The sequence below is a fragment of the Cicer arietinum genome, chromosome 4, assembly GCF_000331145.2.
Source record: "Cicer arietinum cultivar CDC Frontier isolate Library 1 chromosome 4, Cicar.CDCFrontier_v2.0, whole genome shotgun sequence".
Classification (NCBI taxonomy): Eukaryota; Viridiplantae; Streptophyta; class Magnoliopsida; order Fabales; family Fabaceae; genus Cicer; species Cicer arietinum.
In genome coordinates, this window is record NC_021163.2 from 34,627,297 (window position 1) to 34,654,953 (window position 27,657).

General features: G+C 29.0%; 2 protein-coding genes across 4 annotated transcripts in view; both read right to left on the reverse strand.

The window, feature by feature from the left end:
• The window catches only part of LOC101512169 (folylpolyglutamate synthase), a 14,657-nt gene extending 2,798 nt beyond the window's left edge, over window positions 1–11,859 (reverse strand). The window contains exons 1-15 of one of the 3 annotated variants that reach the window (XM_004514535.4): window positions 11,641–11,859; window positions 10,431–10,585; window positions 9,860–10,056; window positions 9,395–9,460; window positions 8,962–9,071; window positions 8,151–8,211; window positions 7,056–7,139; window positions 6,082–6,138; window positions 5,545–5,605; window positions 5,369–5,415; window positions 5,121–5,198; window positions 4,621–4,779; window positions 3,881–4,219; window positions 3,543–3,621; window positions 2,440–2,595 (exon numbers count right to left, since the gene is read on the reverse strand). In XM_004514535.4, coding sequence (XP_004514592.1) covers window positions 2,440–2,595; window positions 3,543–3,621; window positions 3,881–4,219; window positions 4,621–4,779; window positions 5,121–5,198; window positions 5,369–5,415; window positions 5,545–5,605; window positions 6,082–6,138; window positions 7,056–7,139; window positions 8,151–8,211; window positions 8,962–9,071; window positions 9,395–9,460; window positions 9,860–10,056; window positions 10,431–10,578 — 1,642 coding nt within the window. In that variant the 5' untranslated portion in view covers window positions 10,579–10,585; window positions 11,641–11,859. Of the gene's footprint in view, window positions 1–2,439; window positions 2,596–3,542; window positions 3,622–3,880; window positions 4,220–4,620; window positions 4,780–5,120; window positions 5,199–5,368; window positions 5,416–5,544; window positions 5,606–6,081; window positions 6,139–7,055; window positions 7,140–8,150; window positions 8,212–8,961; window positions 9,072–9,394; window positions 9,461–9,859; window positions 10,057–10,430; window positions 10,586–11,628 lie in introns of all 3 variants that reach the window. The other 2 variants (XM_004514536.4, XM_004514534.4) reach the window with 2 other exon arrangements.
• Window positions 11,860–22,010: 10,151 nt separating this feature from the next.
• On the reverse strand, window positions 22,011–27,439 carry LOC101511856 (peptide chain release factor PrfB3, chloroplastic). Its single transcript, XM_004514533.4, has 6 exons — window positions 27,104–27,439; window positions 26,267–26,484; window positions 25,105–25,305; window positions 24,011–24,223; window positions 23,303–23,480; window positions 22,011–22,508 (listed from the first exon to the last, which is right to left on the reverse strand). Exons 1-6 carry the CDS (start codon window positions 27,429–27,431, stop codon window positions 22,234–22,236), a joined length of 1,413 nt encoding a protein of 470 aa, XP_004514590.1. The 5' UTR covers window positions 27,432–27,439; the 3' UTR covers window positions 22,011–22,233.
• Window positions 27,440–27,657: the final 218 nt, after the last annotated feature.

Genomic DNA, 27,657 nt, shown 5'->3' on the forward strand with positions numbered 1-27,657 from the left:
TATATATATATATATATTATCAGTGTTTTTCTATGAATTTGACATTTGTGAGCAAACTCATTTAATCTCTCTTTTATTGATAATATTTTCATCACTAACAAGAGTATTTGTAAACCATATTCTTTATATTTTTTCAAACACTTAGTCAAATCTTTTACTAGTTATGCAACTAGGTCAATACACATTTGTAAACTTTTGCTAAAAGTTTCCTCATTATACTCAATGTTTTATACAAATATTAAAACCTATCAAGGATTTTTCTACTACACATAAAACTTGGGTATTCCTAATCGAAAGTTTAATTTTAAATTTAATATAAAAATCAAGAATTTTACTTTTAATTTGGAATCTTAAGTGTTATGAATATTAATTAAAGAAAAGATAAGAAAACACAATTAAATATATCATTATTTAAATTTAAAAATAAAATTAATTTTAAATATTAGATAAATCAACTGTGTATGTTTTAAATTACTTTTGATTCAATTTATACTTCATACATATGTTGAAGATTTTATTTAACAACTATATTAATTTGATAAGTATCATGAAAATGTAATCTTTCTCATTAAATATAAAGAGACGGAAAATTCTAACTTTCCTCATGCAATGCATTATATATATTTTATACTACACACGTATATTAATTTTTACCACCATTTTGCTTTCATATGTGAAACATCACCTTAACAAGAATATTATATATATTTTAGTTACGTTATGATGGAATATTATATATATTAATAACATAGAATGATTATTAATTCTAACCCTATTGCCTTTAAATATTGTGTATTTATTATCTTTTAAATAAATGATTGTTAATGATAAATTATAAATTTCATTCATTAATACGTTGAACTTAAACGAAAAAGTCGTCAATATAAATAATTTTTTCAGTTATACTCGTTTATTAGATTGTATTTCCCTTCTCTTTTATTTTTTGTGCATGTTTAATAACAAAACTCTGAAGTAAAAAATACAGCTTAATTAGTACTAGATCTTCACTCCCACGCTACTACTGTTTCTCTCCCTCTTAGTTTTTTTACTTTTGCACTAGATTATTTTTTATGAGAAATAAATCTACTTGTATAAGATACTAACAAAAATTAAAAGAAATGTGTGCTTGATATTGATAATCCATTACATAGCAGAAATGAATAGCCGATTATAAAATATATAGACTAAAAAATATCAGAAAAAACAAATTTTTATCACCATAATAATCATGACATGTGTTGATTTGTCACGATCAACCCTCATACTTATAGTGAGAAATGATAATTTAATTGGTTCCTTGTTTAGTTTCAAAGCAGTAGTAATTTATATGAAGATTGATATAAATTAAGTATTTGAATGATATTCAGAATAGAAGTCGAAACTAAATTAATATTTGAAAATTGATATTACATTGATTAAATTAATGAAAATATTAGACAAGTCGTATATATTATTATATACTCACAATTCTTATAATACAAATTTTATTTTTTACGACAAATTTTTTGTTTCAATATTATTTTTTTTTCTTGTAAACATCATTTATTAATTTAATTCAAAAAATATACAATTTTTTTTATTTTCATAAAAAATTGTTACAATTTTAATTAAGCTTCTCTATGTTAAAATGTACAATCTAGAAAATAAAATAAATTATGAGAAGAACAAAATTTAATAAATGAATTGAATTCTATTATTTTGTTCAAACAATATATTTTGAAAATGAAGGAATTGAATTACATTATCGAACAATAAATTTTAAAAATGAAGAGAGTCCAAATAAATCATTTGAATTCCATGAAATTAAAAATTCCCTTTATTACACATTATAAGGAATGGAGCAATTACTCCACAAATTGATTTCCATACGTGAATAGATTTTTTTTATCCCTAGATGTTGTAATTCTAATGTAAAATTTATATTAATTTTTATAATATCTATTACTTTTCATATGTAAAAATATTATAGACTACTTTTTTCATTAACTCTATTAAAAATGCTTAAAATATTTCTCTTCTCTGATTTTACTGTAAAACTTTATATTTTATTATTTTGTGAGAAGTCCCAAATTGGTCTTTGAGAAAAAACAGTTACTTGATCTTTGAGAAAAAAAAATATGTTTGTTCACAATTTTTCTAATGTCGGTCAAAATATTCTCTAATGATGATTGAAATATCCTTTAACATTTATCCTAAAAATAATTAATTTAACAATAATAGAGATTTTTTAGAACCAAACTAATACTTTGTTTTTTTTTTTGGGACCAAAAGACCTCACAATTTTTCTCAAGACCAGTTTTAGACTAAAATCTAATATTGTTGTTTTCTGAAAATATTGTAGATATGGTTTTGCCTCACTACAACAAATTTCTAGATTCGCCATTTATTGTGAGGTCTCTGGAGTGACAGAATGTTATAAACAGAAAAGATAGAGCGTACCTTTCCCATGCATAATTTTCTCCCATATGTTTTGGAGATTAAGTTGCCATGATAGGTCTATCCCACTGAGATCAGATGGAATAACTGATGCACTAGAAGTAACCCTCGTATATTTTGACATACTTGGAACAAAAAGTGCTCTTGAGAAATGAATACCTAAGCAACGGTTCAATACATTAGTGCAATGCTACAAATATACATGATCAAATAATTATGAGATAGCAAAATAATAAAATATATAAAACAGCTTGGACCATATTCCTTGTTTTGTATTTCTTTCAGATTTAAAATTTTAAACCAGAACCAACACAATAAAAATAAAACAGAAAACACAAAATGGAATGAAAATGAGTATTATTTCTGAAATTGGGTAATTACAGTAGAATGATATACCAACTGTCACAGAGCTAGTTTCCTATAGAGAGCAAAAGTTCTCTATCCATAAGAATATAACTGTTTACCAAAAGATACCACAATCCCATGCAATCAGCCTATTTGATAACTGCAACAGCTCAATTCAATAACCATCTTGCATTTTGTTTCTTGCTCTGTCAGTGTCAGCTCACTATTCCCAACTATCCCTCTATTTTACCTAGTCTAGACTTACCAAATCTTTGGCCCATGAAGCAAATGATGAATCATCTGCCCTTTTGGACCAAAAGACTCAATCCGCGCCCTACTATTTTCCAGCAGATTAACTAATGATAATAGTCCATTTAATGTAGAATACACTCCACCATATGTCAAGGAGCTCTACTGACTCACTCACGTCACTAATGTATGCTATCACATTTATTCGTTTATTCTTATATCCAATCCCTAAAATATTATAGTATATGTAAACAGGACTAATTCTTTAGTGCACAAGTGAGATAAGTCTTGCACCATACTATGCACAAGTTTGTTTCCACTATTTGATCAAATGAGAAATGAGGAGACTTAATGATACAATGGTAGAAAATAAACTTGTGCATGGTGCAAAGCTGTATTATTTGTGCACCCTAGACTTAGCCTGTAAACAAACCAAGGAAAAGTCTAGTCTAAAATAGTTTTTTTGATGGAAAGTCAATAAAAAAGTAGCAGGTGATTTGAAGTAGGAATACCTGACGAAGCACATGCATTCACTAGCCGTGGAAGCAAAATGTTAGGATTTCTCACATCTAAGCAATTGAATAGAAGAATCTACAATTAATCAATTGATACTGAATTAGACGATCAAATGAAATTCATATGGTACTCCAATTCACAAAATTTCAACAGACTAAAAAACAGTTAATGAGTTAGGTTGGGGATTTGCATTGATATTGTTGGTTGAGAGGGACAACCCTAGTATTTACTTAAAAATTGGGAAATATTGAACAAAGGATACACTAATACTATCTTATCCAATAGCAATGATTAAGCTTAAGACACAACATTAAATTATTTTAGTAACACCTACCCGCCTACAAGATTTCTCAGACTGCCCCAAGGTTTTGCTTTCATGTAAAAAGTGACCATTTTCTGATGATTCCTCTGAATTTTCTACACCAACAGATGAACGCGATGGATTTTTACATCCCTTTACGGCATTAGAGAACCACTTAGCACAAGCCTCCATGCTTTCTGGACTATGAGCTCCATCCAAATAAAATATCAACTCTCCAACACAACTTTCAGACATTATTTCTGAGCAGTCAGAATATAGAGAAGAGTCACAGACAATCTGAGCCCTCCCAGAAAATTGGGCATTTGAAAGGCCTCTAATAAATTCATCTGGCAAATTTGAATCCTGAAAATCCTAATATACAGTGAGAAACTAAGGTCAACGTGGTATATAATGAAAAAAGAAGACTAACACAACTCCAATAACAGAGCATCAAATAATGAAAGAAGGGCTGATGGAATATTCTTTAAGTGAAGGAAAAATTATTAAATGCAAACACAAATGAAGTGAAAAAAAAATTACTGGCTATTGCTTATCTGTCCAAAAGTAATAAAATCTGATTAAACATTTCCGTGTCTGGAAAATAAATTAATCATCCCAACAAGGGATGCCTTCAAAAAGTTCTCATACATAACACATAATTGGGATTTTATAATTATTGCCAATGTATTTTGACTTTAATTAATTTGACCTATAAGGCTTAGCATAACATTTAATAGATGCATGCATGAACCAAGAGCAGAATTTTAACTGACGTTTTGATAAATTTTTTCCCAATTTCCTGTTCTCTGAAGCCAGCATCTAGAAAGTGAGACTGCAAGGGCAGCATTATAGAATTGGTGATCACCAGATAACTGAAGCTGTAATCCCTTCATTTGTTTACAATCTAAAGGCTCAGTAACTTCCAGGGGAACCTGCAGCATTTGAAAATAGGCAAACAATTATTGAAAATAGCAATAAAGAAGTTCATTTTCTCATATGTAAGGCTGCATGTGCATGCTTGTCCCATTAATGACCAATATTTCCTGCAAAATTAGAGCTGTCAAATACAAAAAGTAATTGGTTACATTCCTAATTGAAAGACTGAGATAAATAACCTCTGAGACAGTCAGACCACACCTAATTATGAAATTTCTACAACTGTTATATCTTAAAATAAAATAATAGAAAATTGCATTGATAAGATGCAATCTCAAAATGCTCTTTTTTCTTCTGGTGGCATTTTATAATAGTTAAGATTGACAACAATAATTACCATGAGTTCTTTGGCCCTTTCAAGGATGACATCCATTGCTTCAGGAGGTTGGGGTACTATGAAAGCAGGAACTTTAGGCTTCAGGAACAGGGAAGACATCAATTCTTCAGAAGATAAGACAGAAAAATAAAGGCGGGGAAAAGGGGCTTTCAATTAGATAGATTGGAAACATAAGTACTATGACAAGAAACCTATTTTTGCATATAAATCAATGTGCAAGTTTGGTTGCTATAGTAGAACTTTCAAACCTTAAAAATTCCTGCCTTGTGTGAAGCTATCTGTCCGAGAGTATCTCCTGCAGAGTTTTAATAATTTTTAAATACCTCTTTTCCATATTGTGGTCAATTCACTGTTATACCTTTTTCTGAGTAAATCAAATGCAAAACAACAGAAAGAATGTTCAGAAAGTATCAGACATACACACCCAATATCTCAGTATGATCCATCCCCAATGAAGTAATGCCACACACAGTAGGTTCTTTAATCTGTACGTACATAATCAATTTCACATAATAGTGAACAGTTTATTCAAGGAATTAAAGAAAGGTCTTATTTACTGTAAACTAAGGGACCGTTAACTTTGTAAAAACGTTTTCTGTTTTCATTTCCTAAAATGCGTGTTCATTTTACCGTGATGAAAAACTCTTGAAGTAAACCATTGTGATGAAGATAAGATGAAATGCTAGTTAATAAACATGCATTTCTAGAAATAATGAAAATAGTTTTTTGACATTTTCACTGTTTCTAGAAATGTAGACAATTGTTCACTTTTAAAATCCTCTTATCTTTTCATTACCGAGGAAAATTAACACAAATTTTATAAAACAAAATTAAGAAATGTTTTCACAAAGTAAAAGATCCCTAATTTATTCAATTAGTTCAAGAAGATGTATTAAACAAAAAAATTTAACAGAAAAAGATAAAAGAAGTAAGTTTGTGATACCATATGTCAAATGCATACCACGTTTGTTGAGTCTTCTTTTCCTCCAAGACCAACTTCTATAATGGCAGCATCAACCTGTGAATAGGAACCAGTTAATAAAATATTGTCAGTGAGGGGAAAAGAAGAACAATGAATGTCAAAATAAGCAGATAAACAAATTTCAATATACACATTAAAAGATAAGTTGTAAGAACTAGCAATTACATTATACTTAACTAAAAGGTGCAGGATATGAAAAATAAAGGTTGAGCAAGGATTCCTGAATTAAAACATAATTTATTAAGATGCAGATATTCATATAAGAATGCAAACCATTATTATGATCCAAAAAAATTAAAAAATGAGCTGCATTTCATCTTGGATTATTAGAGAGTGATAAAAATAATTGTTTTGAAAACATTTAGTTTAGCTTTTCACAATGATCCCAATAACTTTTAGATAAAAAATAATAAATGCGAGAAATACATAGCAGCTGTAATATGGAGAAGTTAATCCATCTGTGTAGAGATAGAAAGAATACTTTATAATGAAACAAAAAGCTCATTAACTTACTTTCTTATGTTTTATTTACTCAAAAAAGCAATTAAGGTAACATCAACCAGTGATAATATAAGACATCTGAGTTATGATAGCATTTATTACAGAGGGAGGCAGTTCTTCCAGAGTTAAAAAAGCATGATGCAGTCAAATAAAGGTAAAATATGTATACTAGCAATGACACTTTTTTTTTCAAATCTAGAGCGTGGCAAACTGGTTTGGGTTGGTACTGTATAATTTTAAACAACATTAATCATGCACCTCAATAATAAATACAGGTAAGAGAATGTTGTAAACATCATTGGCAGGGGGGCTATTATGAGAATTTGACCCAGGTATGACAAGTTCGTCACATTGAATCTTCCACAATAGCTACTGCATACAGCGATATGAAGCATTTTTTGCAAGGATAATACAGTAAGAAACTCAATGATAAACTGAAATACAAAGCTTACCTGTTCAGATATAAATATTTTGAAGGCCAATATAGTAAGAAACTGAAACAATGGGGGCATTGGAAGCTGCTCTGTTACTTTTTCCTGCGAAATTAAGCTTTGGGAATTGAGAAACTGCCACCAGAATATGTCAATGTGAAATGGATAATGTATTCACACGGTGTCATTTCTATTTTTTGGGTCGCATGATATCATTTCATATAAATTGTTTATCATGTCAATATGAAATGTAACGATCTGATTTGAAATCTACAGAAGAGAAGTAATGATTTCTCATCAATATCAGTGGGCAATAAAGGAATTTTCTATAAAAAAAATAGATTTATCTTTTCTGTTCCATGATGCATTCAAGATTTCAAGTATAATGCCCAAATAATTTTTCAGTAGTTTATCACAGGAAATCTAGGATTTTTTTTGTAATAAATAATATCTGTGAAGCTTGATGAGAGTTGATACGTTATCTTTTCAATCACAGAGGACTCTCCCTTTTGATTCCCTGTCCCTGGTACTAAGGTGTACATTAGAAAGAAAGGGATGGCAGAGCAGTTGAATAGGGACAATTGTGATAAACGAGTGAGGAAAGTATGATAAGCAGTTAAGCACTTAGTGAGGATGCCGCATGACAACCAGCCTACACAGAAGATGGGGCAGTAAACAAATTTGGGTAGTTGGAATAGAATAAAAGGAGAAGAGAGGAGATGGATGAAAAATTACGAGTGAGATTTGGGAAGAAAGGAAACAAGCTCCTTAAAAGTTCTTGCAGTGTCCCATATTTTCTTTTCTATTTCTTGAATCTTTCACTAATTGTTTTTGTACAAATCTCCATTGAAATGGTATTTATTCAATATCAGCCATGGAAAAGAGATTTTAGATGTTTTCTTTCATTAAAGACGAGTTCTGTTTTTAAGTTCTTATAAGTATATAATCTGAAGGCCAAAGGGGAATGGCCATGAATACTCTAACAACAGAATATTCTTCTATTAAATATCAAGAACAAGCAATAATGTTGCATAAAGTAATACTTGGATCCAAGATAAGTAAATCTATTTAGAAAAGGGAAGCAAAAATAATTTCTAGAAAAATGTAAAATAATACCTCCAATTGGTTCCAACAATCCCAGAAACACTCTAAAAACTTATCTTCTGATATGTCAATCCTACAGGAGATATTAACAATTTAGAAGTTAATGCTATTCATTCAATTAAACTAGTGAAAAAAGCATGAATTTCCACTAAACAGCTAATTGCGCTGTTAAACAAGCAAAATAAAGTTGACACTAATTATTTATCATATAAGCATCCCTAGAGTTCTATTTGCAAAACTATATTCCATAATCTAGACCTGCTTTTCCAAAGGAAAAGCTCATTGTTTGGTTGCTTCATCTGTTTGAATTTACAATTAGGTGAAGGATTTATCAACAACATAATGTGAAATGTACAAGCCAAGTCTGTTCAGATACACTCATATGGACTAGCCCTCCAACTCTTTGTGGACCAAAAGGCATGATATTCCCCCTAAAACACTGTAAAATTCATAAATGCAAATAGTTTACTACTAAGCTGTGTATGCCAATTCAATTCTTTTAACAAGATATTATTGCACAAATATGAAAAAATAAGAATAGAACCTAATCAACTTAAGTCAAGATGTTATTGTATTTCCTCTGGATTTTTTGTTTTGAGCAACAAGTTTTGAATTTTTCTGTAAAATTTGCCAGGATCAACCATATATCTACGCTGTACAATCATGCACTCAGGTAAAGGAAAGATAAGATGTGTGTGTGTGAGACAGACATTGTAAACGAACCATAGTGGTTAGAATAGATTATTGGAATGCTGAATTGATGATGTAGTATCTACACAAATGTTAAGATCAAGCATTCTAGACAGTTCATTCAATTACTAACCCATCTATACGAAATCGCTCGCGCACATCAATTAGGTGAGGGGACGTGAAAACTCCAGTGCGAAAGCCACATTCCCTTAAGATTGCTTCACAGAATATGCATGTTGAACCCTGACATGTAATCCATTAACTAAAGGGGGAAGTGCAGATAAACATCAATATTAGGATAACCTTTCTGTCAAGTTAGATGTCTGACAAACAATGCCAGACAACCATAAATTGGTAAAATGTCTGTAACGTAACCTTTTTATTTTGACCATCTAAGACATTTAGACAAGCACCAACTTATTTCTTAAGAGAAAAAACAATGTTAATCCTATTAATAGTCCTTTCTTGAATCTTGAAGAAAAATTCAAAATGATTATACAACAACTGTGACAAAAGACAAAATGATTAATGAAAAAATGGCAAATTATGAAAACTGAAAAGAGTACCTTTCCCTTTGTGCCTGCCACGTGAATGATGTTGAGCCTATTCATATCTTCTTCCAAACCCAATATCTGTGTACAAAACATGCATTTATTTTCTAATATTGAAAGAATCCTCTTGAAGCTCTAATACCTCGGAAATTGATAAGAATCAGATTATTCAAGGAACATTTTCTGCCAATAATACTAGAAGGGACTCCTAGGAAAAGAACTTTTTCGGATCCCTAATTGGTAATGGCATAAAAAGTTTTGAATCTGATGAATTCCAATTCCACAATCTACTTCTGTTGTATTTAATTTTCTTCCTTAGTTTGGCTTGGCCAGATAGGTGGGGAGAAAATTATATCACACCTTCAGAACTAACAAAAGAAACACTATACCACAACCAATTATAAGATTGTAAATACATTGCATCATCAGTCACCACTACGACTACAAAATTGTAGGAAATTAGTTTGACATATATATCACCTTGAGATACATTGACATCTTTTCTAATTTATTAGCAATTGGCGGCTTCTCCCCACGCCTTTGACGAGTAATAAGAGATGAAAGTTTTTCCATGGCAGCTTCATATGAAGATGATGTGAAATTTTGCACTTGTCCATTGGTGACAACATTACTTCCCCTTTCAATGAGAACTTCTGATGGCATCTTATATAAAAATCCTAAAACATCAAACCACAACAATTTTCAGAAACTCAATGTTAAGCTTTTGTAATTCTGCATTGTCACACAACTATAATTAAAAAAAGGCGGCCCAGTGCAGGAGGATAGATAAACTCGGTCTTACCCCAGTAAATGTAAGTGAGAAGACTGTTTCCAGAATGTGAACTCGTGACCTCTAGGTCACAAGGTAGTGCAAACTTACCACTGTGCCAAGACTTGAAATCAATATTTGGCTTTGAACATCATGAAAAGAAAATGATAACAGATATGCTAGCGTAGTGCAATTTATTTTAAAGGAAACAAAGGATATATGTTTGGAACAAGAGAATGTGATAAAAACACTTCTAGATGTATGCTTGGAACAAGAGCTTACTTCTTCCAGTGAGTATGTTTGTGTATGCAGGAAATTGAGTGTAAATCCACTTTTCCTTGGTAGTGGATTTGTAATGCCTCTGACTTAAGCGTGAAACTTCAATCATCCCACACTTTTGGTACATGCTGAAACTAGTTATCATCAGCATATCCACCCTGCAATGCAAGCATTATCGCAATCAACAGAAAGCAATACATGCAGCCATTCTGATTGGAAAATTTGGAAACAAAAAGTGACTGCTGGAACATTTCCTCTCGTATGAAAATTTCACTATAGCTCTCTGAGATTGACAATATTTTGAGTTTAAAGATGCACTAACTGACAATGTAAAACAATTTTACATTGTCAACGAATTGCAACATTCAATATGTCACATCATATTGTATAATTTTTAAATTAAAGGCAGATATCTAACTATTTGTTGTAGTGGCGAGTTATGGTGGTCAGTGTAAAACAATTTTACACTGACAATGTATCTACTTTATTCTCCTATGTTAGATAGTTATTATTACAATAATGGTATAAGTAAATTGTACACAGCATTTGATTATATTTCATTATATCTTGTTATCATAGTGAAAACAAGTTTTAAATGTTACTTACATATATCCAATCCAATCACATTTTACCATTTTGTCGCAATATAATTAACTAAGTTTAATGGAGGTGCACTGACCGTAACCATTCATCCTATTGCCACATAAGCTCGTTATAAAACTGTTTTTTATCAAAAACTTATTTCTAATTGGTTGTTAGTGTAAAATTAGTTTCCAGTGTGACAGTGCATACCCATTAAACAGTTTAGGGTGCAATGAAACAGTAAAATATGATTAGACAGTAATTTTAATTTTTTAATTAAATTTGAACATGAGAATTCATTTGTACAATGTAATGCAACCTTTGGAATCGGTTGACACCAGTTTCCCTCATTTTCACCCAACAATGTTCATAAGTAATAGTAACCCACATGTCCATTTTATTAAAAACCTATAATCACTTGTAACCATAACCGAAGTGTAAGATTTTAGCAACAATCCATTAGTTATTTATTGTACGTTCAGAACAACTATTATTATTGAATTAAAAAGAAATATATAAAAATTGAAAGTAAAAATGCTAGAATTTGTGAAGAATGAGTGAAGAAATTAACAGAAAAGCATTGAAGGGAGAGGAGAGAGAGAGAGAGAGAGAGAGAGACAGTGAGGCTAACAGTGAGAAGATGAGGCGAGAGAAAGAGAAGCCATGAATGAATCTGAGAATTGTTCTATGATTCTGTGAGTGCTATCATTATCGGTGGAACTGGAATGGAACTCGTCGTTCTAATTGTTATCTGTGTGAATCGTTGAAACGCAGTCACAGTTACATACATGGATTGGAGTTGGAGTTCGACCCACTTCCATTTCACCCGCCAGTTAAATCGGGTCGGTTTACTTCTTTTCAAAACTTTTACTCTGGTTAAATAAAGCCTTCCACTTAGATCGGTGATATGATATTATGTTCTGAAATTTTTTTAAAAAAATTATTTTGAAATCTTTCAAAAATTAAAATCAATTTTTATTTTCAGTTTTTAATTTTAGATTCTAATTTAAAATTTCAATTTTAAGTTACGAAAAATTTAACATTAGATAAAAGTGCGTGGTCTAGAGAAGATATTAAGATTTATTTACCACTTGATAAAAGATTTACATTTGTCTTACTAACGTTATATTACCAATAGATCAAATAGTTTTAAATTATTTTTTATTTTTTATTTTCTAGTTTGAAAATTAGTTATTGAAATATTAAAATAATGACAGTTAAAAATAATTATAATGTTTTAAAAAATATTTTTTAAATAATATGATTTAAATATTATAAATTTATAATTTATTAATACATTTAATTAAAGTTGTTGAAAAGGGTGGTCACCAAAGGTGACAATAGACCAAAGGTTGGAATGGTGGTTGTCGGTGGTCAAAGTGGTGATCGATAGTAGTTAAAGTGGTGGTCAGTGATGGTCAAAGTGGTGATTGATAGTAATTAAAATAGTGATCAGTGATGGTCAAAGTGACGGTAAACGGTGGTTGGAGTGGTGGTCAATGGTGGCCAAAGAAGTAATTAGTGGTGGTCAACAATGGTTAAGGTGGTGGTTAGAAAGATGGTATACAATGGTCAAAGTGATGATCAAAATGGTGGTCAATGATAGTCAAAGTGGTAGTTAGTGGTGATCGACGATAGTTAGTTGTGGTTAAAGTGGTGGTTAGTATGGCCGCATTAGTGGTTGGTGGTGATCAGAGTAGTGGTTAATGACGGTTAAAGTGGTGATCCACAATATATGGTCAAAGTGGTGATCATCTTCAGTAGTCAGAGTGAGGTCAAAGTGATGGTTGAATGTGGTCAAAATAATAGTTGGCGGTGGTCAACGTTGTGACTAACATCAGGTGGTAGTGACGTGTTAAAGTTAAATCCAAAACAAAAATTATTAAACCTATGTTTTTGTTGAGTTTTAGGGGAAAATTATTCTCAAAATAAGTGACAAACCAATTTAGCTCAATTTTATCCAAGCATCCATGAAAGGTTAATATATATTTTTGAATCATTTTTTTTTTCAAGTTTGTATACAACATAATAAAAAAATTCTTTAAAAAAAAATCTTAAAATTCAATTTCTAGGTCTATATTTTCGTTACTTTTATCTTGAGTTTATGATATTTGAAAATCTTTATGTTTAATTATTGTCTAGTTAAAATTTTCTATATTTTTTTGTGAATACACTTTTTATAATGTTCTAAATATGCTCACAAAAAATTATTCAAAAATTTAAAAGTTAACGAATAATTAAATATATTTCGTTCCAACATAAACTAAACATATTTCAGTGGAGGTAGCTATAGTAGGGATGGTCAAAAATAGTGGTGGCTCTGGCGAAGTTTGACCACATACCAAGGGGTCAAAATTATTAGCTAATATACTCCATATTTAAAGTTACACTTATTGACTTTCTAACATAAGTAACATAAACAATTGTGACTTAGTGAAATGTTTATGTTGGAAGCACAAAAAACACATTGTCAACAAATGAACAAGCGAATATGTTCACTAATGAAATAGCTAGTCATAACTTTGAAGAAAGTTATGTTGATCAAAGCTATAGAATATAGAAATAGTTTGAGTATTATTAAGAAATCCTTTTGTATTTTAAAAAGGTAAAGTGTAAATACTCTTCTGGACATAAGGGTAATCATTGAAACTCCTTTCAAGGTTGAAAGGTGAACTATTGTAACAAATCAAGGCTGATTTCAAACATTTGTGGGAAAAGCAAAAACGTTCTTGTCTGAACATTTTAGTGAAAAAAGCTCACAAAACTGTGAGGACTGGATGTAACCCATTTTGGGTGAACCAAGATATATTATCGTGTGAAAGGCCAGTCTTGAGTTTTCTTTTTAACATAGAAATAATGTTTAAAAAAGAAAAATTACAATTCAAACTCTCTTTCTTGTAATCAACATTGTCATTTCGTACACTACCTTACTACAATTTGAATACCATTGATTATTAGAAACCATGAATTTTTTTTTTTAAACGAGAAACCATGAGAAGTTGCCAAATATTTGAAAAGGCGTTTTTCACTAAGAGCAAATATTAGGAAAAAAAAACAAGTGAGAGTTTGAATTAAAAAGGTTGATCGTACTAAGCAATTGAATCTTAATACAATCAATCTGATTTTCTCAAACTTCCGACTTAATAGAATCAAACTCTTAAAGAAAACACTTATTTAAATTTTTAATTTAGAACTCTTGAAAGACACATTCTCAAGCTTCAAAATATATGATGTTTTACTTAAGAGTTGCAAATAATATTTGTGGGAATAGAAAATTGGAAATCAATGTATTCATGATTGTTATAAAAGAATAAAAATGTGTTCCCAATAACTAATTATATCGTGAGTTTCTTTATTCCGAAAAGCCATAAATTATATTTCCAAATAATGTTGGTGGGAAACTTATTTTCAAGTAGACCGAAATAAATTTTGTGTGCAAAATACTATGTCACCCCAATAATCCCACTAACAACATAAAATATCTTCTTTTAATACAAGCGCACACGTTTTTTTACATTTTATTAATTATTTTTTTTTAGAAATTTCAGAACAATTATTCCCAAGAATTTAAATTATTATAAAAAAAAATTCCCATAATTATATTCCTTGAAATGCTAATATTGAGAATAAATTTTAAAACCGTTAAACAAATACACTAGGTAGGGTGACAATTTTTCTTGAAACATCATCTTTACAGGCTTTGTAAAGTACTCTTAAGCTAACATATTTTTTTTTTTTACTAATTAGCATCATATGTAGAATGATGTTTTTAGCTTTGGGATTGTTCTTTGGTAGGCGCTCAAAATAAATTTAATGCTCTTTCCATTTCTAACTTCTTTCAAACTTACATTTTAAATCCAAGACCGAGGCAAACCTCTTCCTTATCCTTTCCCGAAATCTGTTTTTTCTTCTATATATCAAACTTATAGGACACTTCTAAAGATTTACTTCCTTTTCTTGTCCTATTCTAGCCTGCAGCTTAATTTCTTTTTATATTTAAATTTTCTTTAATTTGCAAGTAGGAGAAAAACAAACATTTTGTCTTTACAAATGTATACAATCAGCCAAGACTATTTTTATCTATTTCATTTGTCTTTAATTTAAAAGGCCAATGATTCTTGTTGATACTATAGTATTATTATAAAGGTTAATGCATATTTATATACCTTAGAGATAGAGATGTTCCTTCATCTTTGATCTAGTCTCTTTATTTTATGATATAGTTTGGAACCTTAAATCTCTTTTAATTACAATTGGAGATCGATGAAGAAATATTTTTTGATACACATCAAAACGAAAAGAAAAAAAATCAACAATTAATTTGTGCAATCTATAAAAAATATTTTTTCAAACTTATAAAAAAAACATTTCTTCAAACCTATAAAATAAAATAAAAAACCTTCATGACATTTAGAACTAGAGAGAATACTTTTGAAAACCATAAAAACAAAAATAAATTCGACAATCATTTTGTGCAAAAAAATTGTTGGGCGAATTTACTAACCCACTAATTTTATTATTATTATTATTATTATTATTATTATTATTATTATTATTATTATTATTATTATTATTATTAGTATTAGTATTGTTATTATTATTATTATTGAAATAATTGAAGGGAAAAAAAGGAATAAAAGTTTTTTCTGATGGACTCACTCTCGTTTACTAACCCACTAATTTTATTATTATTATTATTATTATTATTATTATTATTATTATTATTATTATTATTATTATTATTATTATTATTATTATTATTATTAGTATTAGTATTGTTATTATTATTATTATTGAAATAATTGAAGGGAAAAAAAGGAATAAAAGTTTTTTCTGGGTTATGTCCATGTAAAGAAACAATAAAAGAGATTTAAAAATCCTTAAGAATAAAAAGGAAATAGTGCCGTAAACAAAAGAGTGACAGCCACATAAGGAGAAGAAGAGAAAGAAAAATTGACTTCTGGTGTGGTAACAAATGTAGCAAACTTGCTCTGTTTGATCTACAATTTTTAGTATGTTATTTCTACTTTGTTATTTTAATATACAATCTGAGTAGTTTTAGTTGAGAGTTACTTTGCAATACCCACTTTAGTGGAAGGTTATAAGGTTATAAGGTTATTGTTATTGTTAACTGATGTTTCCTATTGTTATTAGGAAGACTATAGTGTATCAATTAATTATTATAGTGAAAGTTTTTATTAGACTAGATATCGTGGTTTTTGTTCTTTCAATTTGAGGGAAGTTTTCCACGTTAAAATTGTGTTTGTCTCATATTTAATTTTCTGTCAATTATTTTTGCTATGTGGAATTGTATTTTCTATTTGACCATTTATCTACATAGGTGGGAGAAAAATATTTCGCATTGTTGAGATAATTATCTCTAGTTTTTCCCAACAAAAAAACATACTTTTTGTATGAGAAAAAACGGTATTCATTTATTCAAAATGATAGAGTACATCAGATGCAAACACAAAATTTGACATCACTAAAAACAAAAAAAGATGAATCTACGAACAAACTCAGAACATCCAAATTAATAGAATGAAACGTCAAAATATCTACAAATAATGTGACAAAATCAAATTGACCAGAATAGTCATGCATTCGAATCTGCTACGTCAAAGACTTAGTTATCGGTTGAATCAGTAATTGATCGAAATTGATCTTTCCATTTGAATTAAATGAACACCACAACATGAAAGAAAATCAAGCGAACATCGCACCAAGAAGAGAAATCAAACAACGCCGTACTAAGACGACGAAATCATAAAAAAAAAATACAAAAAAAAAATAGGAAACGAAAATTTGGACTATGCGAAAACCACTTATTTAGATTAACAAAAAGGGAAAAAGATGCACAAGGATGATTTTCAGGTTAAAAAATGACAAAAAAAAAAAAAAAAAAACCACTCATTTTATGCTAAATGAAGAAGAGAAAACTTAGAGAAAGATGGAGTTTTTAAAAAAGAAACATCTTGAAGAATATAAAAAACTGACTGAAGAACTTATTTATTTACAATGGATTTATATTAGATTTCTCTTTATTTATAACAACTCATTTTTAATTCTTGTTGGAATTGTGGATTTTTTGTTTTGATTTTTCTCTATTTCACATGGTTGATGTTTTGGATTTATCTATTGGAATTATCTATTTTGGATTTTAGGTTTTTCAATGATTGAGGGGAAGAGAAAGATGATGATGAAGATGAAGAAGATGGAGATTGAACCTAAGCGCGAACTGGTTTAAACTTAGAGGACCACAAATATATTTTTCTAAATTTAAAAGACTAATATATGAATCATTTACTTTTATAACTTATCACATTAGTATGGTGATGTACATGTCAACATCGTAATGATCTTGTAACATTTTTTAATGGAATTACTAAAAAAAATGATATTTCTACAAACGCACAATAATATAAAGGCTAATGTTACAAATAGAGTGTTGCTTAAAGGACCAAATCGAGAAAAATAAAGTTTAAATGATTTAAAATAAAACTGGATGAATCTTAAAAGACTAAAAGTATCTTTTAACCTAAATTAAAAAACATTCTTTTTCTTCATTGATTGATTTCTAAAAACGGACATTACACTTATATATACTATGTTTTAAATAAATCTTAACCATCCATATGGCATAATCTAAACACTCTAAAAACATTTTAGAAAACATAGTAATATAAATTAACTACTAATATATCAAAATATCAATTAGACTATTTTAACTAATAATTTAATTAATTATAATTCCTCTGTCAGTTATGATTAATCTATGTCTGGAGTTAGTTACGTGTGTTTGATTGATTGTTTCAGGGATGCATGAGATCCTAAATACTAGAGTAGATATGCTAAATACTAAATAGTTTGAGGAGAGGCTAAGTTAAATAGTTTGATTTCTTGTTAATGTAAACTAATAGTTGAGTTGAACCAAGTTTTAGTTAACACTCCTATATCGCTTCTATACATGAATGTACTGAAATCCCTTACAAAGTTATTTTTAATTTTTTTCACATTCGTAAACTATTTCTACTTTTTTGAATGATGTATGTTTGTCTAAAATTATATTATTATTTTGGCTTAAAATTTATTTATTTTTCACAATTTATTTATACTCCGTAAGTTCAATTTTATTTTAAAATTTTGCAGTTAATCAAGTTGAATTATTTAATTTAATTTTTTAATAAATTAATTAATTCTTATGGTACGTTTGTTTGTCACATATTTTTTTTTTAATATTAATAAATGAAAAAGATGATTTTAAAATCAAATTGAAGGGTTTAAATTGGAGAAAAAAATTTTACAAGAATAAAAACAAAAAAAATTATAAATTTATTAGATCGAATCAAATTTTAAGCGTCTTAGACTCAGAGAATTTAACTAAGGGCAGATATACTTATACTGAAGTTGATTAGTATTTTATAACCAATAATTTGTGTGATACACTATTTGTATATCTTATGTGTTGTTTTAACCAATAATTTGTGTGATACACTATTTGTATATCTATGTGTTGTTTTATGTGAAACCAATGTTTTAAGAAACATGGTTTTAAGAAACATATCCGAGATTGAACAACCAAAAATTTTAATTCATGATTTAATTGATTCAATTAATTTAACTATAATTCAATCAGATAACAATTAAATAAATAAATATAATAATTTTTTTAATGCAAAATAAATATAGTGATAAATTTTATAGAGAATTAATTAAATCGTAAAATTTATGAATTAAAATTTATAAAACACACACAAAAAATACATGTAATATTCATAACAAATACATAAAATATAACAAATTTTGATTTATGGAGCATGATAAATAATAATAACAATAAAAAAAAGATAATGATCATATAAGTTAGGCCCAATCCTATAAAATATCTAATGTTGGACCCAATGTTTCAAAAGAAAACCCTATATTACTGTTAACAAAATGCATTATCATGTCCTATATTATGCTCCGCAAACTACTGCACCTTTGTTAAGAGATGTGTGATAGAAAATACAAGGAAAAAAGGTACAGTATATATAGCTGGTTCGGTTCGGTTTCCGCAAAACCAAATTCATTTTTAGCTATTTTCTTAGCAATGTCTAATCTAAAATAAACAAATTTTATTTTAATTAATGTATTTTTAATCTCTCTATTTAATTTAAAATAAATTTTTAATTTTTTTTAATTTTTGAAATTGATCTTTTTTGTCTCTTTAGTAATTAATTCTTAAGATTTTGTTTGTCTTCAACTATTTTTAAAAGACGTGACACTTTCAATAATGATGTGACATATAGATAACATTTATGAGTTAAATAAAATAGTTTTTATGTCATTATTGTTGTTATTAATTTTATATTATATATTAAATATTAAAAATTAATTTATTTTATTTATTTTTATATTAAATATTCAAATAAAACATTTAATTTTTTTAAAATATTTTTAAAATTTTAAAATATTACTACAAAGTTTTTAAAATCTTATTTATTTTAATATTGAGTTAATATTAAAATTTATTATATTTTTAGTATTTATTTTATTTATATTTTAAAATATTTAATTTAAATTTATTTTTATAAAATAATTTTATTTTTAATATTTTAATATATAAATGAAATAAATAATAAAATTATCTACAACAATAATGACATAGAAATTATTTTAACTAAGTCACAATCACCTAACCGTTGTATCATTAACGAGGATGTGATATAATAAAAAATTAAAAGAATATTCAAAATTTATTGATAAGAGACCAAAAAATTAATTTTAAAAATTAAAAAATTAAAAATTCATTTTTGAAAAAATAAATAAATCAAAAATATATTTAAACCGTAAATTCTTTAGAAAAAAATACTTCTTTACGAGTTTTCTAAGGAAATGCTATGAAAAAGCACATTTTAAAACGCTTGTTTAATTCTTGGTGTTTACAGTCCCAAAGCTGTATGGGGTTTATTGTCTATAGAATTTTTGTTGTGTGGTGACCTCTTAGCCTTTTCCGGAGGAATTTGCATTTGGGATTCGTATTTGATAATTTACCATAAATGCTTATTAAAAATTGTTTATCCTGAAGTATAGCTTATATATCAATTCTCCTAACTACTTTATTAACAATAGCATTTTAGTCATTGAAGCTAATTTTTTCATACAAATTAGCACACGCAATAATTTTTCTAATACTCAATTTTTCTAATGAAGTGTACATAACCTTAAACGACACTTAGCATGACACAGAGGAATTAATTAATTGTAATTGTACATTGATGGTATTTAAGGTGCTTTAACTAAGCTACTGTAAATAAATTTTTCAACAAACATTTATTTGTAAAGAAAGATTTTATAATAGTTTTAGTCCGTTTATTTTTACTGATTCATAGAAAGAGTTTTTATATTTTAAAAATCGATTGTTCAAATTTTTAAAATAAAAAATGACAATTTTACATAATTTAAATAATATGACATACGATTTTATAATATAAAATTATTTAGACGAATTAATTATTTATATGTCATTAATTATATTTCAAAAATAATTTTTTTCCAAAGTTGTTAACTTATGTGAGAGTTTTATTGTAATTTAATGGATATCAATCATTGTAAATCATCGTATCATACCACATTATTTAAAGCATGTCATATCATCATTTTTCAGTTAAAAAATTAGAATGAAAGACAAAAACTGATATATTTTAAAATATGGGACCGATTTCGTGCACTGGTAAAAATAAAAAGACTAAAATTACAATTAAGCTAGTAAGAAATATTATATCATGCAAAATTCTAGAAGATGGATATCAATTAGGTTTAACTAAAGGTGATACATTGATTACGTTGTCGATTTTATGTGAAAAACTTAAAAAAAATATGAATACCGATTGATTCATGGCAAGTTGTTCTTCTCAAAAAAGGATTTTATGAATTTTCCTTTGCTTCTATCAGCAATTTGTAAAGTGTTCGAACAATTGAAACTTGGATTTTGAAATCGGATATTCTTTGCATTTTCTTTTTGACGAAAGATTTCAATCCATATTTAGTAAGAAATACAAATGTCCAATGTTGGATTTGTATCTATAATTTATCTCAAGAATATTAGAGACCAAATATCATCTTCTCACTCGCTTCCAATATAGACACCTCTTTTATCTATTGATGAAAAACCAAATAAAAAAAACATTGGAACATTTTGCTCGAGTGTTGGTTGATTTAGACATAATACAAGAAATGAGAGATCGTATTCTTGTTGAACGTGAAAGGTATGTATTTTTTGCTTACATGTCTTCTTCTTCCTCCTTTTATTCTCTTTCCTCTTCCTTCCATCTTCATTCCTTGCTCTCAAAATCCAAATACTTTTAATTCGAACTAAACCATTCGAGCTCGTCGTCCTATGAATCAGAACCTAAACCTAAGTCTGAATCCGAGTTACTGCTATATCACCTACATGATTTTATCTTCCCCATTCGTCATTTCGTTCCTGTCAAAATCTAAACTCTCTCAAAATTTCCTTCTCAAATCATTGTGCTTTTAATTGGTTTCTGAGTACATGCATTGAAATATTCTTGCGTTTTCTTGAATCTCTTTTTGACAAAGCTTCAAAGTTTTCTTTTTCTAATCTCAAATGGAGTTGGAAATAAAAATTTAGTGAACAACAGTAGTGTGGCGGCAAACGTAATTGACGCCACAAACGTAATTGAAGAACATGTAGAAATCTCAAAAATAAGAAAAAATGGACCAAGATTCTAATTTTAGTTTTTTTAATTAAGTAAATATAATTTTGTTTTATTTAATTAAAATAATTCTTTTTTGTAAAAAATTAATTTAAATAAAATATTTTCCATCATGTCATGCTAAGTCATTAAAAAGTCCATCTTATCATGCCACGTCACCAAAAATTGGGGAAAACAAGTGGGAGATAAGAAAAGGGGGGTAAATGTGAGGGGACAAAATCGCTCAATTTAAACTAGAAGGTTCAAACTTGCACAATTAAAAAATTAAAGGCGCCAAAAATACAATAAAACTTTTAGAATACAATATACCATTGAACTCTTTAACAAAAATATGTAGGTACAAGCCAAATTGGATGATTTGATACCCAATTTTGTGTTTTTTGTTCAGATATATCAACGAATTGAAGAAAATCCTCAAAATTTGCAGGACCAAAATGTGAAAAATACTAAGTATAACATCCTAAATAATTGATGAACATGAATTCAGAATTGAAGACACCACATTAGTCTCTCATATTAATATGAGCTGCAATAAGGGGTCCAATATTCCCATCCAAAATAGTATTTAGGTCTGACATCTCAATGCCAGTCTTTACATCATGTACTAACTTGTATGGATGAGATACATACCTCCTAGTTTCTTCTTCCCAAAGATTGACAATATTACCCTTAACTATATTATCTATACTACCAACTCCTTGTTCCCTTGCTATCACTTCAAGTTTAGCTTTCAATCTGTTTAGTGCTTTCATCTTATTTGCAAACTGGCTTCTCTCACCTTCACAGAGATAAGATAAAATTAATTAAAATGTAGTTTAGTAAAATCCTCATTTTTTTAAAATGACGACGAAAAATGGATTGGTAGTTATTCTGTTCTATGAATTGATTTGCCAGGGAATGTAGTTAAAAAGGAAATGATAACTTTGTTAGTTTATTTCATCGACTTGCAATTGCTAGTCTTCTCCATGTGAGAAAAAAGTTCATTTTTTTCCAAATAAAATAATCACTTCTTTTCATCCTTTCGTTGCATATTTCGATAAAAGAATTCATTGGTTACATGTTTAAAAAAAATTGAGAATCTAAAAACTTTATAACTATTTTTTATAGATAACTCTTTAAAAAAATAGTTTTAATTACAGTAAACAAACACAATAGCTTCTACTTTTCTTAAAAATTTCTTTCCAACTTATTAAATATGAAAATCATTTTTTTTTATAATATACACTGGCCTAGAACTACTAATAGGTCTGGGAATTTACAACTCTCAAATGGCTAAAAAAAATAGAAAAGGGGAATTTTCAGATGTAAGTGAGCGGGGTGTGTGAATTAGACCCAACGACTGGGTCATCAAACCTAATTGAACGTGGTGTCCTATCGGTATGATCACGTAAAAAGGGCATCACATGTCTGTGTATTTAGAAATATTGCAAGCAGAATAGCACAACACATTGGCCAAAAAAGAAATAGTAGCACATATATAGCAATTTCATTTGAAAATTATGGCACATGGTCTTGCATATATAAAAAAGTGCATAAGAAATTAGAAAAACAAATAACCAAACATATGCATACCAGATGATTGGACACTTATCCCGGTAGGTAGATGCTGAATGCAAACTGTAGGTTCAGTTCTTCTTTTATGTTCTCCATGAATCAAGGGAGATGAGACAATCAAATCCTCAGAATCGATCTCAAGATCACGAGCATTCTCTAGGAACAAGGGAACAACATCTACAATTGCTGAGCTAGTCTGCAAATTTTGAATTTAGCAGACAAGATTATTTCTTGAAGATAGGATATATAAGGCCATTCAATGATTCCAAACATTACTGTGGCGAATCAATCAACAAAAGCCACAATTTCATCCAATTTAAGAATATATTTTTTAAAAATTGGAAAAGGGAAAATTATTATATAATAAAGTGACACTAATTAGAGGATTTGAACTAAAGGCCAAACGCAATTTCCTAAGTTTTGAACTGTATCTGAAACTTATTTTGCTACAGCTGAAAGAAATTAAATTTAATCTAAAATGTGGTTAGTTTGTAAAGAAAGACTATTCAGAACAACAATATTAGTATAAAGCAGATAAAGCAGTCATATCTCGACAAATATTATGAATTGAAATCGGAAATTCAACACTCAAGATAATGAAATAGAATATTTTTCTTGACAAGATCAGTTTTCCAAAGATAAAACACAACATGAAAATAACATGTTATTAAACAATAAAGGAAAATCAATTTTACTATTAGTTAGTATAAAAGGAATTGTTTGCACCTCGAGCTGAGAAGATTCATTTGGAGAACCCCTTATGAGGTGGTGAACTCCTTTTTCCCCCAAAAGATATCCATAAGCACATTCAAATTCAAACTCTATAGTTGCCGAATTAATTCCTCCATTCTCGATCGAACACCTGTCAACAATCCTTCCTTCGTAACCTTGTCTTTTGGCCCATCCAAGATACATTTGTAGGAGTTGTTCTGCCCAGAGCTTGATTCATGCAAAATTTAGTCAGAGACAAAAGGATAAATTGCATATATATAGTTTGAGAACAAAGTTATTGATTCATAGAGTGGACATTCAACACTCAGTTTTACAAAGTCTAATATGAAATATAGTTTTATCATATGAATAAAACAAGGTAAATTGAAGCAGCAGCAGCAACACATACAAAATATTTCTCCATTTTCTTCAACATTATTGAAAAAATCATCTATCGCAATCCCAATCATGACCACAGATTTCATATTAAAGTTATAGTACTTGAAGAAAAATATCACAATAATTAAGCAGACATGGGCATGTAAGCCATAAATCTAACCATGGAAACTGTGTACTTTCAGGTAACTGAAAAACTCCAAGAATAGAGTAATACTAAAAAATCCACACGAGTCATACCAAAATTTTAATTTTTAAAAATGTTACAAACATCAATTAAAGTTTACTTCCATTAATTTCAGTAGCAGATGCAAATAAGATGAAAACAGCTTATGGACATATGATAAGCTGTTTCCATAAGTTTTACCAAACATTCTCACAAATACTTATGTTAATAGATAAGCTCAAAAAAGTCAAACCAAACAAGGCCATGATATACGATAAGATGTTGAGGCAATGTTTGAACCATGAAACCAGCCTTGCCCAATGGGAAAAAGGATTTTGTTGTTGTGTATGTGCCTATCAAACATCAAACAATATTCGAATAAACTTTTAAACAATAGCTAACTTGAAAAACAATTTTAGCATGCATCATTATCAAGGTGGAGCTTTCACATAATATAATAACAAAATCTATCATCCACCAACCTAATTCACAAGTTACATCTCAAACAAAATTGTTTATAATTAAGTTCAAAATTTATATATAGAACCTCTGGACAGATGCCACTAGGTCCAGCTTTTATAATCAAACATGCTCCAGCCATATCAAATGGCCCTTTAAGAAGCTTGGATATCTCATACTGATCCAGAATGTTGCTCACATCTACAGATGCATCATATGCTTGTTTATAGAGCCCATAATCAATAGCATTCATCTCAGCCAATTGTTTGATCAGCTGTGCTTCCTCTACCTGCTTGACATACAACAAGGGATTACATTCTGTTAAAACTCTTATTAGTATTGCTGTTGTTGTTAAATTAGGCAGCAGTTATGTTTATTACAAAATGTATAAATAGGAAAACTGATGGAAAAGTCAGAGGCAATTATTTGGGAATTGGACATTGGTTGGGAGAGACCAAGCTCTCGAACTCTTGGAAGGGAGAGACCCAAAACTCTCGAATTTCTTGAGAACCCATTGTGTAATTCTATATTATCATCAATAAAGGTTGATTATTTCCCTTAAATCTCTATGTTTGGTACCGGTTTCTATCACATTATTTTCATAAATATAAAAAGGAATAGAAGAAAGAATAATTTGGCATGACATGCATTATATGCTTTTAATGGTTACATTCTTCAAATTTTTTGTACAATAGTAATTTCTTAAGCTATCAATCATTATCACTTCAAAGAAGTGTGGTTCACCAAAGGCAACAGGAGGGCTCAATTGCACAAGTGCCATTTACAACATCTAGAAGTAATATAGTCAGTGTTGTCAATCGCAGATCATTGAAAATAGCAGTTTGTTTAAATTCCACAACGCCACAGCGCTATAGCTAAGATTGGACAACACTGTGTACTAAATCGTGTATCGCAGAAAAGTAACGATTTGTTAAAATTCCACAAGGCTACAGTGCTATAGGGCCGCTATATCTGCTATTTGACAACTCTGAATATATGTAATTCTGATTGAATGAAAGAAGCCATTTGCAAATCTAGGAATATCTTTGAGCTCTAAAGGACAACTATCTAACTAAATATCATAACAGTAATTATCTCATACAGAGAAGTATTATTTGTATTCTTCTTTCTCTGATGTAATTGCTGCACTTGGTTTTGTTCATCATCAAACAAATCAAATTTTATATTGAAGAGAAACATAAATAATATTGTTAAAAGTTTAGTTGAAAGTGATGGGAACAGAACAACACCTTGTATCTCATGTCCTTTAGAGAATCAACCACTTTGGCACTGTTAGCCAACTTGACAAGAATGTCATTGGACTTAGATGGGTCATCCCACAGATCCGAATCGCGTACCATTTCTTCCTGCTTAATCCACCTTGCTTCTTCCATTTCCAAAGCTGTTGATGCATACATCTCAGCACGAATAACTGTGTCGTCAATTTTCCTTCTTAGTGAAAATAAACCTGATCATATTTGAATGATTGACATGATTGAATGAATTAATAAATGAGATCAAGAAAATCAGAAAGGGAAAAAAATAACTCATGATCCTAATCATCATTGATGCAATTAGCATGAAATGCATATGTTAACTACAACTACAAAGAGCAAAATGTCCCAAGAAATTAACATTAATTCTATTTATAGATAACATTACATAATATAATAAGGTTTCTCTTACTTTAAGATTAAATCAAGTCTAATATGCCCATATTTATACCACATCATATATCAGCAGTTATCTGAATAGTCAATAGAGAACATGGTAAGTGGTCTCCGATTATCCCTTAGGCACAGTTCTTTAGACCTTATCTTAATGTTTTGTTGAAATTAAACATAAAATTATTCAACATTACAAGCTTGAAGCTACCACTATTTGTGACAATGGTATAACAAAATACAATTTTTTTAACCAATAAAAGTGATGTTCTCTACCCACATATATGAAGAGATAAAAGCCACACCCACAAAAGCAAACCCCACTAACATCACTTCCTTCAACAAGACATAAACAACAGAAACACTAAGCAAAACCAAAAGTACTTGGTCTTACACAAAAAAAGACAGCATTTTGGAACAGACCCACTTGTTTGTAGATATCCTTATTGTTAGCCATGGATTGACAAGCTCTAATTCTGAAAGAACACAGAAGCTTCTTCTTTGCAACAGATGAATACCATTTTGAGCTAAAAGAAGAAACAACATCATGAGTAGTTCTTGCAGAAGCACTTTTAGAGACTATAGCTGCCATAACGCTGTGAAGATCTTTGTATTGTTTATTTATGTTTGAAGCAAAATCTGAAGACCGAAATTTCACTTCACTTTTGTTTGTTACCTTATCTTCAAATGAAAAAGAATCTTTTCTGGAATTTCCATCTGTCACAAAAAAGATCAGTGGACTAAATTGCATACACGTCGGTTCGTTTTTCCGAAGAGATGTATTTTTTTGTTAGCCTGGAAATTTGTGCATTTCTAAAATTTTGTTGCTGTAAGTTTATTTATTTATTTTTAATTTAAATTCAATTTAGTTTTAAAACATATTTGATTGCTGTTAAAAAAAATGTTTATGTGTGCAAACGGATAGGTGACGCAGCAATATAATAAATTAAATAATTAAAAAAATAAAATTAAATAAT

Bases quoted from the DNA above. Each gene is read 5' to 3' on its own strand.
- LOC101511856 (XM_004514533.4), bottom strand. From the start codon at position 27,431: ATGCAATTTAGTCCACTGATCTTTTTTGTGACAGATGGAAATTCCAGA. The intron at 24,224-25,104 runs GTTCTATATATA...GCATGAATCAAG, and splicing joins CTAGTGGCATCTGTCCAGAG to CTCTGGGCAGAACAACTCCT. The intron at 23,481-24,010 runs GTGCAAACAATT...CAAAATTTGCAG, and splicing joins ATGAATCTTCTCAGCTCGAG to ACTAGCTCAGCAATTGTAGA.